This window comes from Pristis pectinata, chromosome 35, assembly GCF_009764475.1.
Source record: "Pristis pectinata isolate sPriPec2 chromosome 35, sPriPec2.1.pri, whole genome shotgun sequence".
Taxonomy (NCBI): Eukaryota; Metazoa; Chordata; class Chondrichthyes; order Rhinopristiformes; family Pristidae; genus Pristis; species Pristis pectinata.
The window spans coordinates 11,301,615-11,317,028 of NC_067439.1; the positions used below are offsets into that span (position 1 = coordinate 11,301,615).

At 41.9% G+C, this 15,414-nt stretch overlaps 1 protein-coding gene across 3 annotated transcripts in view; it reads right to left on the reverse strand.

The window, feature by feature from the left end:
* The window catches only part of LOC127586352 (metastasis-associated protein MTA1-like), a 107,457-nt gene that overhangs the window by 37,257 nt on the left and 54,786 nt on the right, over window positions 1-15,414 (reverse strand). For all 3 annotated transcript variants that reach the window (XM_052044243.1, XM_052044242.1, XM_052044240.1), the window contains exons 5-8: window positions 13,333-13,471; window positions 5,286-5,349; window positions 3,952-4,069; window positions 597-699 (exon numbers count right to left, since the gene is read on the reverse strand). In XM_052044243.1, the coding sequence (XP_051900203.1) occupies window positions 597-699; window positions 3,952-4,069; window positions 5,286-5,349; window positions 13,333-13,471 (424 nt within the window). The remainder of the gene's footprint in view (window positions 1-596; window positions 700-3,951; window positions 4,070-5,285; window positions 5,350-13,332; window positions 13,472-15,414) is intronic.

Here is a 15,414-nt window from a genome sequence, read left to right on the forward strand (position 1 = left end):
AACACTTTTTTTCTCCTTGCTAAAACAATCAAATTAGCTGCATTCTTTGCTGGGGACTCTAAAAGAACATCACGCACTGTTGGAGACCATGGCTAAGTGAGAAATTATCGTATCTGCAACTACATTTGCTAAGACATTTTAAATACATATAGAATTTTTCTCTCCGGTTTCACATTGGCTGCCCCACAAAAGCAGCAGGCTAGTGACAGGTCATGCAGCTGCAAGCCTCAAGTTTGTAAGAGGATGCTTCTTTGTTAAAAACCCCATTTACCACTCGGGTCCCTTCAAACACCAACGTATTTCAATCCGTTACCATTTAAAAAAAACACTGATTTTGATATTTCCTGCCAAAGCAATGACCTCACTTTATTTCCCCACCTTATTTGTTGTCACCCATTCACTTAGCTTGTCCATATCCTCCTTACATCCTTCTCACTACCTACACTGCTACCCAACTCTGTATCAGCAGCAAACTTGGATACCCCACTAATGGAAACACAGAGAGATCACTAAGTTTTAACTGGGGCCATATCTTGAACCTTCAGCACTACAGCAATGAGTGCAAACAGTGGGTGCCCCAAAACCTTTGTGCTCACCGTGCAAGGACTAAAAACTGGTCTATCTGCCTGTCAGTCAGCGGACTGTCTGGGTCCCAGATTTTTACTTCAAGTTTTAACTGGTCTCTTTCATCATCTTCATCTGAGGAAATAAAACAGTAAAGGTCATGAGAATAGCACGGAACAAGATCAGACTACATATCGAATCAGGAAAGTGCATCTCTTTTCTTATGTGCAAATGCAAATTGTTTGTATCAAGAACAGAAAAGAAACAAAAACAGAATACTTTTTTTTCAAACCAACAAAAGTTACAGCACCTTACAGAGTCTGCAGCACCTTTAATCCTAACAAACTTCAAAGGTGTCAGTATGGTTAGATCTGAAGTGAGTATGCCTCTAACCTCCTCCAGGCTTCAGTCTCTGGTTTCATAATTATGGCAATCTCAATCATACCACTGGCATTACATTTATTTACTGTTTCTTTTCTCTCATTATATTGCAAACCAGCTATAATGATACAAAAACAGAGATGCACAATTCTAAGAATCTTTCATGATATCAGGAATTCCTAAGCGTATTACACAATTTTTTTGTTTATTCATTTTTTGGGATGTGGGCAACACTGGCAAGGCCAGAATTTATGTCCCATCCTTTATTGCCCGTGAGAAGATGGTGAAGGACTTCTGGTGAAGATATTCCTGAAAAGCTGTTTGGGGGGGTGGAATTCCAGGACTTAGACCCAGCAGCAAAGAAAAACGGTGATATATTTCCAAGTCAAGATGCAGTAAGACTTAAAGGGGAACCTACAGGGGGTGGTGTCCATGCACTTATTTGACAGTGGAGGTTGCATTTTAGGCAGGTGCTGTCAGAGGAGCCTAGACGAGTATCTGCAGTACATTTTATGGATGATACGCAGTGCAATCATGATACTCCTCATGATTAGTGGAGTGAATAATAACTTAGAATGCAGTACAAATCCAGTGGGCTACTTTGTCTTGAATGGTATTGAACTTCTTGAGAATTACTGGAATTGCACTTATTCAGGCAAGGAAAGAGTATTCCAACATGCTCCTGGCTTGTGCCTTGTGTAAATGTTTTGAGATACAAAATAGTGGATTACTCAGAGCAGAATACTAAGCCCCTGACCTGCATGTGCCAAGGTCTTGCGAATGGAGTTGAACAATCCAATAGCAGTTTGGATTGCAGATCAACTGTGACTCCATTAAGTGAAGATCCTGTCTAACTAATTTGACTGAATTTTTTGAAGGGGTAACTAAGTATGTCGATGAGGGTAGTGTGATTGATGTAGTCTATGTGGACTTTGACATGGTAGACTACTGCAAAAGATTAGATCACATGGAATCCACAGCAATTCGACAAATTGGATCTGAATGGACGAGGATTGATTGTGAGAGTGGAAACCAGTGACCAGTGGTGTACCTCAGGGATTGGTGCATGGACCTTTGCTGTATACATTGATAATATGGATGTGAATGTAGGAGGTATTATTAGTAAGTTTGTAACTAACAGAACATTGGTGGTATTGCTGGTAGTGAGGAGGGTAGTCTTTGCATCCGGAAAAACATTAACGAGTTGATAAGATGGACAGAGAAATGACAAATGGAATTAAATCCTGAAAAACACAGAGGATTATTAAGACTGGAATGCACTCAATGAATGACGGGACCCTAAAAAGTACTGAGGAATAGAGGGTATGCAGCATAAGTAGGTAAGGTGGTAAAAAGGCCTAACGGACACTTGCCTTCATTAGCTGGGGCATATAATATAAAATGGAGGGAGGTTACAGTACAACAATGTAAAACACTGGTTAGGCCGCAACTGGTGTACTGTGTGTTATTCTGGTTGCCACACCATAGGAAGGGTGTCACTGAACTGGAAATGGTGCAGTGAGGATTCACCAGGACATTGCTTGGGATATAGTGTTTCAGTCATTAGGAGAGATTGTATAGTCTGTACTTGTTTTCCTTGAAGCGGAGAAGACTGATGGAAGACTTGACTGAGGTACACAAAATCATGAGGTACATAGATAAGGCAGATTAAGAAATGTTTCCCCTCAACAGAAGTATCTATAACCAGTGGACATAGGTTTAACTAAGGAATCAGAGATTTAAAGGGAATCTGAAGAAGAATTTTTCACCCAGGGAGTGGCTGAAATCTGAAGCACACTGCCTAATGAGGTGGTAGAGGCAGGTACTCTCAGAACAATTAGGTAGTTTTTAAGATGAGTACTTGAAGTACCATGGTATAAAAGGCCACAGGCCAAGTACTGGAAAATGGGATTCGCAAAGATAGGTACTTGACGGCCGGCATGGATGCCATGAGCCAAAGGGCCCACGTTACGTGCTGTACCACTCAAAGACTCTTGCCCAATCACAAATCAAATACACAATTGCCCCTGCAAGCCACCCACTGGGTTGAGTGCATTTAATTAGTGCACTTGGTAAATGACTGAATCAATCCCAGTGGAAAAACCTTACATTCACATTGCAAAAACAGTGAAGTAGCACTGTGTAACACTAAGCCTTTTAATGTGCTGTGCTTTTGTATTGTCCATGGAAGTGCTCCCCTCCATTACCCTGGATAGCTGAGAATTGACTGTGTACAGATGGGAAAGCAGTGAATAAACTGTTTTCATGTTATTATTGTAGGTCACCAAACCAGTTCAGAACAGTTCGCAACTTTATAGCGCAATATTTCTTTAAGATACTAGAGTTTGTAGGGTTAAATTACGAGAAAGCTTTTACAACAAAAGTTTGAAAATTGAGGGCATTCTGATCAAGGCATTTAGAATGTGTGATTTGATGGAGTAGATAAACAAAACCTTTCACTTGAGAAAAGCTTCAAGGAACACAATCTTAACATTAGAGTTTAACCATTCAGACGGGGAAAAAATGAATCAATTGGAACGATCATGAGAATTGCATAAATGAATCGCACAATTTCACAAAAAGATTTTTAAAAATGAAGATTATCCACATCTGGAATTTATGAATAACCTATATTAACCTTGATATTTAATTGAAAATTTCTAAAGAAAATATTGGGTGTAATGATGCCTAATTTTACTGAGGATTACTTGTTCTACTTCATAAGCAAAATAGGATCCATGAAAAAATACTGAAAGTCTGTTTCCTTCCCCCCTCACAAATGAAACACATATTACATGTTACTGTATGTGGAAGTGAACATGACTGAGATTTGACCATTTATGTGATATGTGAATGGCTTATTCTCGTGCTGAAACATCTCTGTTGGGTTTCCCTCACTCCACTTCACTCCCACAGCCATAGGTCCAGGGTGATGCAAAGAGGACACAAAACTTTAAATCCCATTCAGAATTAGTGCAAGACTTAACTGCATATTGTTATACCCACCTTCTTTGAGCAGATCAGGGATATCCGCTTGGTATCTGGGACCAACACGGATCTCACCTTTATCTGCCAGCAGAGTTTTCTGTTGTGGATCATAAACTAGGCAATAAAAAAAGGAATCCTGAAAGAAAAGAAAAAAGGTCACTCAGAATGCTAATGATAATATGATAATATGCACATGATAATATCTTCCCTCTCTGGGTGAATAAAGCTCGTAATCTGCAACATTTTCTCACCCTCCAGAGCAAGGAGGAGGATGATCCAGGGTCTCCAATTCTCTCCGTGAGAAAACCTAATTTGGGATGCTTTTTCTCCAAGGGGGAGGTATTCATGAGCCCCAGGCCTTTCATATTTGGAATGAATAATTTCCAGAGTCCACAACCCTTTTCTCATAATTTAGGAGGAATTCTAACTTAAAATCCCCAAGGGCCAGACTCACAAAATGAACAATTCTGTCATGGGCTCCATTAACAATAAGCATTTCCCCCATATCGTAATCTTTATCTAGGAATTGTGCAAATGCAGTGAGTACAGGCTAGTGCAGCCTGTTGCAGATTTCAAAGGCTTTGAAACTGAATTTGAAGGAAGTATGTTAATTAGCTTTGAATTTAGATATACTTACCAGAGAGAACTACAAAGATGCTGAGTAAATGTTCAAACACTTTATTTTTGAAAACATGTTTACTACAGTGATTTTTATCTCCCTGTACCCAATGTTTGAGCGACTGCTTGTTTTAAACCCCGAAGTTTAATAGGCAAATCTGAACTCTGACTACAAGGCCATTCACAACTACCTACCTACCACATACTCACCATGGTATGTGCATGTACATGCACTTCTATATGGAAATAAGTAGACTAGATGAGTGAACTCCAATCTGAGAGAATAGTTTATAGAGACAACAACAGAGTTAGGCTGATGTCAGTGCTGTCTATGTTAGCCTGAGTTACCATGCAATAATAGCTCCTTCAGAAGTCTTGAACACATGCATTAACTTGTGACGGGTCTTGTGTTTCTTTGTAGCAGTCCTTAGCAGCTTTGTTAATAATACCTAATTGCAAAACATCCAAACCTTCAACTCATGTTACTGTATGCTAACTGCCACGTATGTGCATATACAGCCCACACACACACACACACACACACACACACACAAGTGCATATATGCATGAGCATATAGTTTAAGGCACAAGAGTTTATGGTTACTGTGCATGCGCTCAATGTCAAAGATGGGTGTGGGTGTGGCACAGGGTAAACAAAGAGACCTCAGCAAATGTTTGAGCTGATGTAATTTCACCTCCTCAGAGGGACAGATAAAAAGAATAATAAATCTCACCTCTTTCTCCAAATATGAAAAGACTGCTTCAGTTTCATTTAGCAGAGTCACACTGCATTTACCTCTGCAAAGAGACAAGGAGCAACTTGTTATATTTAAAGCACAGGAATAAAAAAAATGCAACATATTGTCAAGATACAGTAACAGTTCCCTTTGCCCGAGATCATTAATGTACCAGTCAGATATTTCAATACAGTTAGTTAAACCTTACCCAAGTTACAAATACTGCCATTACAAGAAGGAGATATCTTATTTGGAATTCTTTTGGAAGTACCTAGAAAACAATGTGTTGCTGACAACCATGAAAACAGAAAACATCATCTGGAATGAATTAACCAGTGGGTTAAAGATATGGAATATGGCTTTACATGATTTACAAAATGAGATCAAAATAATGAAGGTTTTTATTTGTCTCAGCTGCTACAAGGAATTCACATACAATTTGAAATGTAGTTATTTAGAGATGAGGGAGCCATTTACCACAGTGAGACAAAGCACATTATAAAAATGGAGGTAAGGCTACATTTCTTGGTGCTGAAGCTGTTATGCTAGCAAGATCTTACCAACTAATCAGATCAAAATTCGACCATCTTACTTCATCTAGTCGTGATGGTGGTGGACAATTAAACAGGTAGGATGGGGGGCGGTGAAGAGAGAGACCGGGGACAGGAGGGCGTGGTTGGGGCAGTGGAATGAGGTTTCAAGAACATTCCCATCCTCCACCAATGCACGTGTACACCAAAGGCATTCCCAACAACACTCAGCCAGAAGTGCTAAAGAGATGAGCCATCCTGGCTTCCTCCTGAGATCTCCACCATCACAGAAGCCAGTTACCAGCCAACTTGATTCATTCCATATGATATCAAGAAACAGCTGGAAGACTGGATACAGCAAAAGCTACTGGGCCAACTGATATCCTAGTAACAGTACTGAAGACTTGCCCTCGAAAACTTGTGCACCTCTAGACAAGTTGATCTGGTACAGTTATCATGTAGATGCCAGTGTTACAGTGTGGAAAATTGCTGAGATACATCCTGTTACAAAAAGCAAAACAAGTCCAAACCAGCTAATTACTGCCCAGTTTACTTTCAATCAAAGTGACAGAAGCCATTATGAACAGTGCTATCAAGTGGCAGTTATTCACCAATAACCTACTCAGGAATGTCCAGTTTGGGTTTCACCAGGACTACTCAGCTCCAGTCTTGGTCCAAACATGGATCAAGCTGAATTCAAGAGGTAACAGTGACATCAGGGCATCTGGCGGAGTTGTCATCAATCCCTGGTAACATTGATATCAATGAGCGAAGGGAAAACATTCCTATGATTGGTGTCATTCCTTGCACAAAGATGGTGGTTGTTGGAGGTCAATCATCCCAGTCTCAGAGATTTGCTGCAGAGTTCCTCAGGGCAGTGCTACTTCATTGATGATCTCCCGTGCATCACAAGGTCAGTAGAGAGGGTGCTCACTGATGACTGCACAATGTTCAATTCCATTCACAACTCCTCAGCACATGAAGCAGCCTGCATGTCCACTTGCTTGGATGAGTACAATGCCAAGAGCTCTTTAAAAAAAACTCAACACCATCTAGGACAAACCAAACCACTCGACTTACACCTCACCCACCACAGAAAACATTCATTCCCTCCAACACCAGTGCATAGTGCTGCATAGTAACCATGCTTAATCAGAGTAGTAAATAGATAATCCTGGCTTCCTCTCAAACTCATCACAGGGGCCAGTCATCAACCAATTTGATTCACTCTGCATTTTATCAAGAATTGGCTGAGAACACTGGATACTGTAAAAGCTACGGGACGAGACAACATCCCAGCCCTCCAAAAGTAGCTCTGCTCTAGCCAAGCTGTCTCAGTGCAGTTACAACATTGGCATAAACCAAGCATTGTAGAAGATTGCCAATTTATGCCCTGTTGAAGAAAAGAAGGATAAATCTAATCCAACTAATTACTATTCAATTGGTCCACTCTTAAATCAGCAGCAGAGAAAGAGGCAAGGTGTTCTTGTCAGTGCTATCTATCAAGCAGCACTTATTCACCAATAACCTGCAACCTAATGCTCAGTCTGAGTTTCATTTGGACCAATGGGCTTCAGATCTCATCACAGGCTTGGTGCAAAGATGGGCCAGAGCAAAATTCCAGAAGTAGGGTAAGAATGATTGTCCTTTTGACATCAAGGCAGCAGTTAGAGTATAGCATCAATGCACCCTGATAAAACTGAAGTCAATGGGCATCAATGGTTGGAGTGCACAAATGAAAATGGTTCTGCTTGTCAGAGGTTAATCATTCCAGCCCCAGGACATCACTGCAGAAATTCCTCAAGGTAGTGTTCTAGGCCAACTAGCTTCAGTTGCTTCAATCACCTTTCTTCTACTATATGGTCAGATGCGAGGACACTTGCTGATAATTATATAATGTTCAGTTCCATTCACAACTCCTCAGCATAAGAATACAATACGAGAAGTAGGCCACCTAGCTGTCAAAGGTGCCTCGCCATTTATATAGCCTTGCCTGATATCCACCAGGTCTCGATTCCTCTTCTGTGCAATTACTCATAGCCCTGTATTTCCTTATCTTTAAAAAAAAATATATCTTCTGCATCTTTGAATACCTCCAATAATCTAGCCTCCAAAACTCTCCAGGTAGAGAAATCCAGAGATTCACTACTCTATGTGAGAATATTCACAGATTCACCACACTCTTTGAGAAGCAATCCATGTCTGCATGCAGCAAAACCTAGACAACATTCAGGCATGAGCTGAAAATTGGCAAATAACATTTGTACCACATACTGTATGTACCAGACAACCATCACCTCCAACAAAATATTCTTACCAATATGATTATAGGTTTCATCCAGTCAATGCACAAGATCCAAATTCAAGCTGCAAGGTGCATTTATAGTGAAAAAGCAGAATATAAAGGGGACCCATCTCTTTGCCAAAGCTCTAAACAAAACCTAGATTAACTGATTGAAGAAAAAACCTTGCTTTTGGAACTGAAGTCCCAAAATGCCTCCACATCACAGGTTTCTCTTAGAAAACTGAAAATTAACACCCATCTTAAATGTGTTCAGGAAACAGGTTTTTGACAATTGCTGTCCACAAAGTGCTTGCCTGGAGCCTGGGTATGAGATAATGCTCCTGTCCCTAACAATTCAGAATACTTGGTTACAGAGAAATAAATATTGGTAGAACTGGTCTATAACATATGCCCATGCAATGGGGCACAATGTTCCTCCATCTGATAGCCATTAGAAATGCACTCATTTTTATGCTGTTAGGCAATTCATAAGATTACTCCAGAAGTTCCTACCAGTTACCAGCAAGACCTCAAATTTGTACTTGTCAGCCATCTTGTGAACAAATATCAACTTTGTTCCTGTGTGTGTGGGTTGCTGTTGTGAGTAGTACGAGTACAGGAGTGGGAAGTCTCACTGCCGGGTAAGTACCACAAGAACTAGAGGGAGAGCAAGAATGACAGCGGGAAGTAGTTTGAAAAGGTAGGCCCATTGTTGTTGCTCTTGCTGCTGTGGTGAGTTGATAGGCCTGTTAATTAGGTAATTGGATAATTAGACAGCAGCTGCCAATAAAAGGAAGTTAGGATCAAACAGGGAGGCCATTGTGGAGCAGCCATTGTTCGAGTGAACAGTGTTGGACTGGGGAGCTGAGACTTTGGCTAAAGAGGCAGAGTAGGTGAGCAGAGGCTTCTAGTTGGCTCTCTTTCTTTCTCTGTCATTTGTAATTTTCTTTGTCTAGAACAGTGGGAATAGCATCCAGGGCAGAAGTATGCTCGTCCTGTACAATGTGGGAAATCAGGGAAACCTCCTGTGTCCCTGATGACTACACCTGCAGGGTGCATCCAGCTGCAGCTCCTTACAGACAATGTTAGGGAGCTGGAGCTGCAGTTGGATGAACTCTGGATCATTCGGGAAGCTGAGTAGGTGATAGATGGGAGTTACCAGGAGGCAATTACATCTAGGGTGTGGGATGTAGGTAGCTGGGTGACCGTTAAGGGAGGGAAAAGGAATAAAGCAGGCAGTACAGGATACCCTGGTGACTGCTTCCCTGGATAACTAGCATATCGTTGGGGGAGGATGAATCACCGGTGGAGAGCCACAGCAGCCGGGGTCTCTGGCACAGACTCTTGCTCTGTGACTCAGAAGGGGGAGGGGAGAAGAAAAAGAGTGCAATAGTGATAGGGGATTCATTGGTTAGGGGGACAGACAGGAGATTCTGTGCACAAGAACGAGACTCCCAGATGGTATGTTGCCTCCCAGGTGCCAGCATCAGGGATGTCTCAGATAAGATGTACAGTGTTCTTACGGAGGAGGAACCAGAAGTCATGGTACACATCGGCACCAACGACATACATAAGTAAGATAAGGGATGAGGTCCTGAAGAGCAAGTATTGGGAGTTAGGAAGGAAGCTAAAAAGCAGGACCTCATGGGTAGTAATCTCTGGATTGCTGCCTGTACCACGTGCCAGGGAGGGAAAGAATAGGAAGATATGGCAGACTAATGAGTGGCTTAAGAGTTGGGGCAGGGCTTCAGATTTGTAGATCATTGGGATCTCTTCTAGGGTAGGTACGACCTGCCCAGAAGGGACAGGTTACACCTGAACTGGAGAGGGACCAAGGTCCTTGCGGGCAGGTTTGCTAGACCTGTTGAGGAGGGTTTAAACTGGTTCTCATCCCCTGCCAACCTAGAGTTTTAGATTAGAAGATGGATCAGTTGGTGTAGAAAAAGATGCGATGTGTACTGAGTAGGTAGGTGAGGAAGGAAAGGCAGGGGACAGGGCATAAATGCAATCATTTAGGTGGGTTGAAATGCATTTACCTTAATGTGAGAAGTGTTAAGAACAAGGGTGATGAACCTAGAACATGGAATTATGATGTTGTGGCCATTACAGAGACTTGGCTATCGCAAGGGCAGGAGTGACTGCTTGAGGTTCTGGGGTTTAGATGTTTCAGAAGGGATACAGAAGTGGGTAGGGTGGGGGGTGGCATTGCTAATCAGGGATAATTTCACAGCTGTAGGAAGAGAGGACATCTATTGAGTCAGTGTGAGTGGAAGTCAGAAATGGGAAGGGAACAAATCACACTATTAGTAGTATTCTATAGGCCCCCAAATAGCCATCGGGACACTGAGGAACAGATAAGTACGCAGATTTTGGAAAGGTGTAAAAATAAACAGGGTTGTTGTCATGGGTGACTTCAACTTCCCTAATATTGATTGGCACCTCCTTAATGCAAAAGGTTTAGATGGGGCAGAATTTGTTAGGTAGACAGGCCGACTAGAGGAGAGGCCATGCTGGATCTGGTTTGAGGCAATGAACCTGGTCAGGTGAAAGACCTCTTGGTGGGCGAGCATTTTGAGGATAGAAACCACTTGTCCTTGACCTTTGGATAGCCATGGACAAAGACAGATGCAGGCATTGTGAGAAAATATTTAAGGGGGGGTGCAGATTATGATGGTATTAGGCAAGAACTGGGAGCGTAAACTGGGAACAGATGTTCTCTGGTAAATGCACTGCAGAAATGTGGAGGTTGTTTAGGGACCACTTACATGGGGTTCTAGATAGGTTTGTCCCACTGAGACAAGGAAAGGATGGTAGGGTCAAGGCTAACAAGAGAAGTGGAATGTTTCTTCAAGAGGAAGGAAGCATATTTAAGATTTAGGAAGCAAAAATCAGATAGGGCTCTTGAGAGTTATAAGGTAGCCAGGAAGGAGCTTAAGAAGGGACTTAGGAGAGCTAGAACGGGACATGAGAAGGCCTTAGCAAGTAGGGTTTTTAAAAAAAACCTAAGGTGTCCTACACGTATGTGAGGAACAAGAGGATAACTAGGGTGAAGGTAGGTCTGCTCGGGGATAAGGAGGAGAACATGTGTCTGGAGGCAAAAGGAGGTAGGGGAGGGTCCTAAATGAATATGTTGCTTCAATGCTCACCAGGTAGAGGGACTTAAATAAATGTGATGTTAGCGCAGAACAGGCAAATGTGTTGGAGCATGTCGAGGTTAAGAAAGAAGCAGTGTTGGAGCGATTTAAAAAGCATTAGGATAGATAAGTCCCCAGGGTCAGACAGGATATACCCCAGGTTCTATTGGGAAGTGAGGGAAGAGATTGCTGGAACGTTAATGATGATCTTTGAGTCCTCCCTGGCCACAGGAGTGGTATTGAAGGATGGCAAACATTGTTCGATTGTTCAAGGTAAAGGTGATATTAAAAGGCCCAGGAATTATAGACAAGCGAGTCTTACATCAGTGGTGGGCAAACTATTGGAGAAGATTCTTAGGGATGGGATTTACGAGCATTAGCAGAAGCATAGTCTTATTAGGGATTGTCAACATGGCTTTGTGAAGGGTAGGTTGTGCCTCAGAGGTCTAATAGATTTTTTGAGGAAGTGACAAGACAAATTGATGAAGGTAACGCAGTGGATGTGGTATATATGGAATTTAGCAAGGCATTTGACAAGGTTCCCTGTGGTAGGCTATTCAGAAAGTCAGGAGGCATAGTATCCATGGAAAATTGGCTGTGCGGATTCGCAATTAGCTTGCCCACAGAAGGCAGGGGGTGGTTGTAGAAGGGGAATATGCGACCTGGAGATCGGTGACTAGTGGTGTTATGCAGGGATCTGTTCTGGGACCCCTGCTTTGTGACTTGATTTGGATGAGGAATAGAAGGATGGGTTGGTAAGTTTGCAGATGACACGAAGGTTTGTAGTGTAGTAGATAGTGAAGAAGGTTGTCGTAGGTTGCAATGGGATTTGGACAGGATGCAGAGCTGGGCAGAGAAGTAGCAGATGGAGTTCAATCTGGAGAAGTGTGACGTGATACACTTTGGAAGAATGAACTTGAAGGTGGAATACATGGTTAATGGTAGGATTTAGTGTGGAGGAACAGATCTTTGGGTCCAACTACATGGATTCCTCAAAGCTGCCGCACAAGTGGATAGGGCGGTTAAGGTGGCGTATGGTGTGCTGGCCTTCATTAGTCGGGGGATTTGAGTTCAAGGGCTGAGAGATAGTGCTGCAGCTCTAAGACTCTGGTTAGACCACACTTGGAATATTGTTCAGTTCTGGTCACCACATTATAGGAAGGAGGTGGAAGCTTTGGAGAGAGTGCAGAGGAGATTTACAAGGATGCTACCTGGGTTGGAGAGCTTGTCTTATGAGAGGTTGAGCGAGTTAGGGCTTTAGAACAACGGAAGATGAGAGGAGACTTGGTGTATAAGATTGAGAGGCATAGACAAAGTAGACAGATCATCTTTTCCCCAGGGTGGCAATGGCCAATACTAGAGGTCACCTGTTTAAGGTGCATGGAGGAAAGTTCAGATTTTTCTTAAAAGGTGGGTGTCTGGAAATGCACTGCCAGGGGTGGCGGTAGGGACCAATATGATAGGGTCATTTGAGAGACTATTAGATAGGCACATGGATGAAAGAAAAATAGAGGGCTATGGGAGAAGTAGAGAGGGGGATAAATTAAATGGAGACAAAATTCATATAGGTCGGCACAACATTGTGGGCCAAAGGGCCCGTACTGTTCTATGTTCTAAAAGGATCAAGGTGACTGGGGCCTCCAAGGTTAAAACAATCCTCTCAACAGCATTTATCTTGTAAGACATGGTTTTTGACAGAACAGATGTATATTATGATTTTACACTTGTTACTTGGCTTGACTTCATTGTCTTCAGTGATGAAGATCATGGTCTGTTTCATATTGTGTGCAGGCTCATGTCCAACTTTTGTAGTGGAAGTTGTATACCAACGATAGGATTTCAATGAGCATAACCTAACAGCTATAAATGGCGTGCAGGATGGTAACAGATTTCAGTCTTCATGGACTCGGGAAAGCATTGCAGTAATACACTTTCTCTTTCTGCATCAAGGTGGTGCTGCAAACTGGAATTTCTGCCTACAATCAACAGGACACTGCACTTAAGTTTGGATTCCAAAAGGAGGAATCCAGTAGGTGCTCATGAACATTCTGGCAATGTTTGGGATTTTCACAAAAATAATACAAAGTGTTACTTACCGTATGTGCGTTGCTGGTAAAGATTCAAGTTGCCGTGATAGGAACAGCTCTCGATGTTTCAACTGGTGTTGCTGCTTTTCCGTCAACTGCTGTGGGTTGTCCGTGTCTGCTTCTGTTTCCATTTCCTCCTCCATATCTTCTGCAGTTTAAAAGGTTACATTAGTTGCTACTGCACAGCACACAAAGCAATCTGACCCTTTGAACATGCTTCATAATCACATACTGTGCATTTGTGGAAAATGCCAGAAAAATGCTTCAGGGCACAGAAGGCAAGGCAAGAACAAGCCCCAATCATGTTTGGAGCTTTTCAGTGACATTAATACTTCCCATCACTTGGCATTAATTTTCCTCAAATGGTGGACAGACGTAAAGTAAACCAACCCATGGTATGGTCACAATGGCATGTCTTTCTCTTAAAGCAGGAGAAATTTTAGTTCTGAACTATGACCTTGCTTCAACAATTAGCATCATTGAGGGGGATAAAAAGCCTGTTCTGATGCTTACTCTTTCATATTTTCACAGAAATGGATAGAGCTAAAAGTTTGCTAACTACAGGATCAAATCTGAATAGTTGACAGAACCCAAACATCACAAAAATTTATAGAAATAAGGTGAGATACTCATAACAATTCCAAGATTACAAGAACTAATTTGTGATTCACACCAAGTACACAGGAATAAATTATGGTAAACTCAAGTTAGGGAAAGTAATTCTCCTAGAGAGGAGTCACCAAGTAAAAATCTCAATTAACCTGAAAGTGCTCATCTAATTGCAAGCTATAACTTCTGTTTCCTATGTCCTGATGGATCACTTGATGAGGAACCTGCATTGCAAAGTTACGTTAGAAAACACTCTATTAAAAATACAGTAGGAAGTGGGTGATGCAGTAGATTAAACACAGGGCTTTCACCAGCTTTATTCATTTCAAATCCAGACCAAGGGGAAAAAAAAATCTTTCACTCTTCCTTGATTCATTAATTTTGTTTTTGGTCCCAACTATTACGCTTTCCCAAATATGACTGCACACACAAAGTTACATTTGGCAAAATTACAGGATGGCTAATGTGGAGGAGGGAGCTGTCCTTAGAGATTGGAGGCTGGTTGTGTACAGTCAGCAAACTTTCATCGACATCTAATTCCTGCTATCCCTGGGTTTTGTTCACATTGATATCAGATATTTGAAAATATTATAAGAAACAGATCTTGAAGTTTACCCCAGCTCTGACTCACTCCCTACCACTTAGGATCACAGTTAAGACAAGTATTCCTCCCAGCCCAGCCCATCCCACACCTATGCTTGTACATGCAGTATACATTGGTGGTGATGGGGACAAGCATGGTATTTCTCTTTTGTCCCACATTTCACTCAGAGCTCTAATCTCAATCCAAGCCCAAGATAATTTAACCATTTCTGGCTGCTCCATTATGGATGCATCTGACTGAGGAATGGGGAGATGGGGGGAATATTGGCAAGGATTCACATCCTTGGTCACTTCCAAAGTCCCACTGCTGTTAAATGCACACAAAACCAGGCCAAAACTCAGTCAGAGATTTGGCGAACAGAAGGTGGCTGCTCAGTTCTTGGAAGCCTATCCATTAATCAAACAGATGATGATTGATGGCCACTTCAACTTGATATCTCAATATATTTAATCAATGAAAATCTACCACACACATTCTGAGGCATAGTGTAGGCTACTGAAGCAGATTTCAGATTTCTTGCAAAACAAAGTGCTTCCCTATTTCATTCTTAAGGCAGCTTGGCTTTGACTCCCCACTGGAGACATAGTTTTCCATTGCTAATCTAACTAATCCTTGTAACATTTAAACCAGGTCACTTCTCAACCCTTTGAAATCAAGGAAATATAGGCCAAGTATGGGTCACCTGCCTTCATAATTTAACCCTTTTATATCAGCATCATTCTGGTTGCCCAGAAACACTGTCTTGATCAATAATCCATCAAATGAAGAACAACTTCCTTCTTATATTTAGCCCTTAAGCATTTACATTTTGCTAATAATCCAATTTTAATTCCAGCAGTAAAAACGCTGATAGAAAAAGTTTGGGGTGCGGCCTGCAA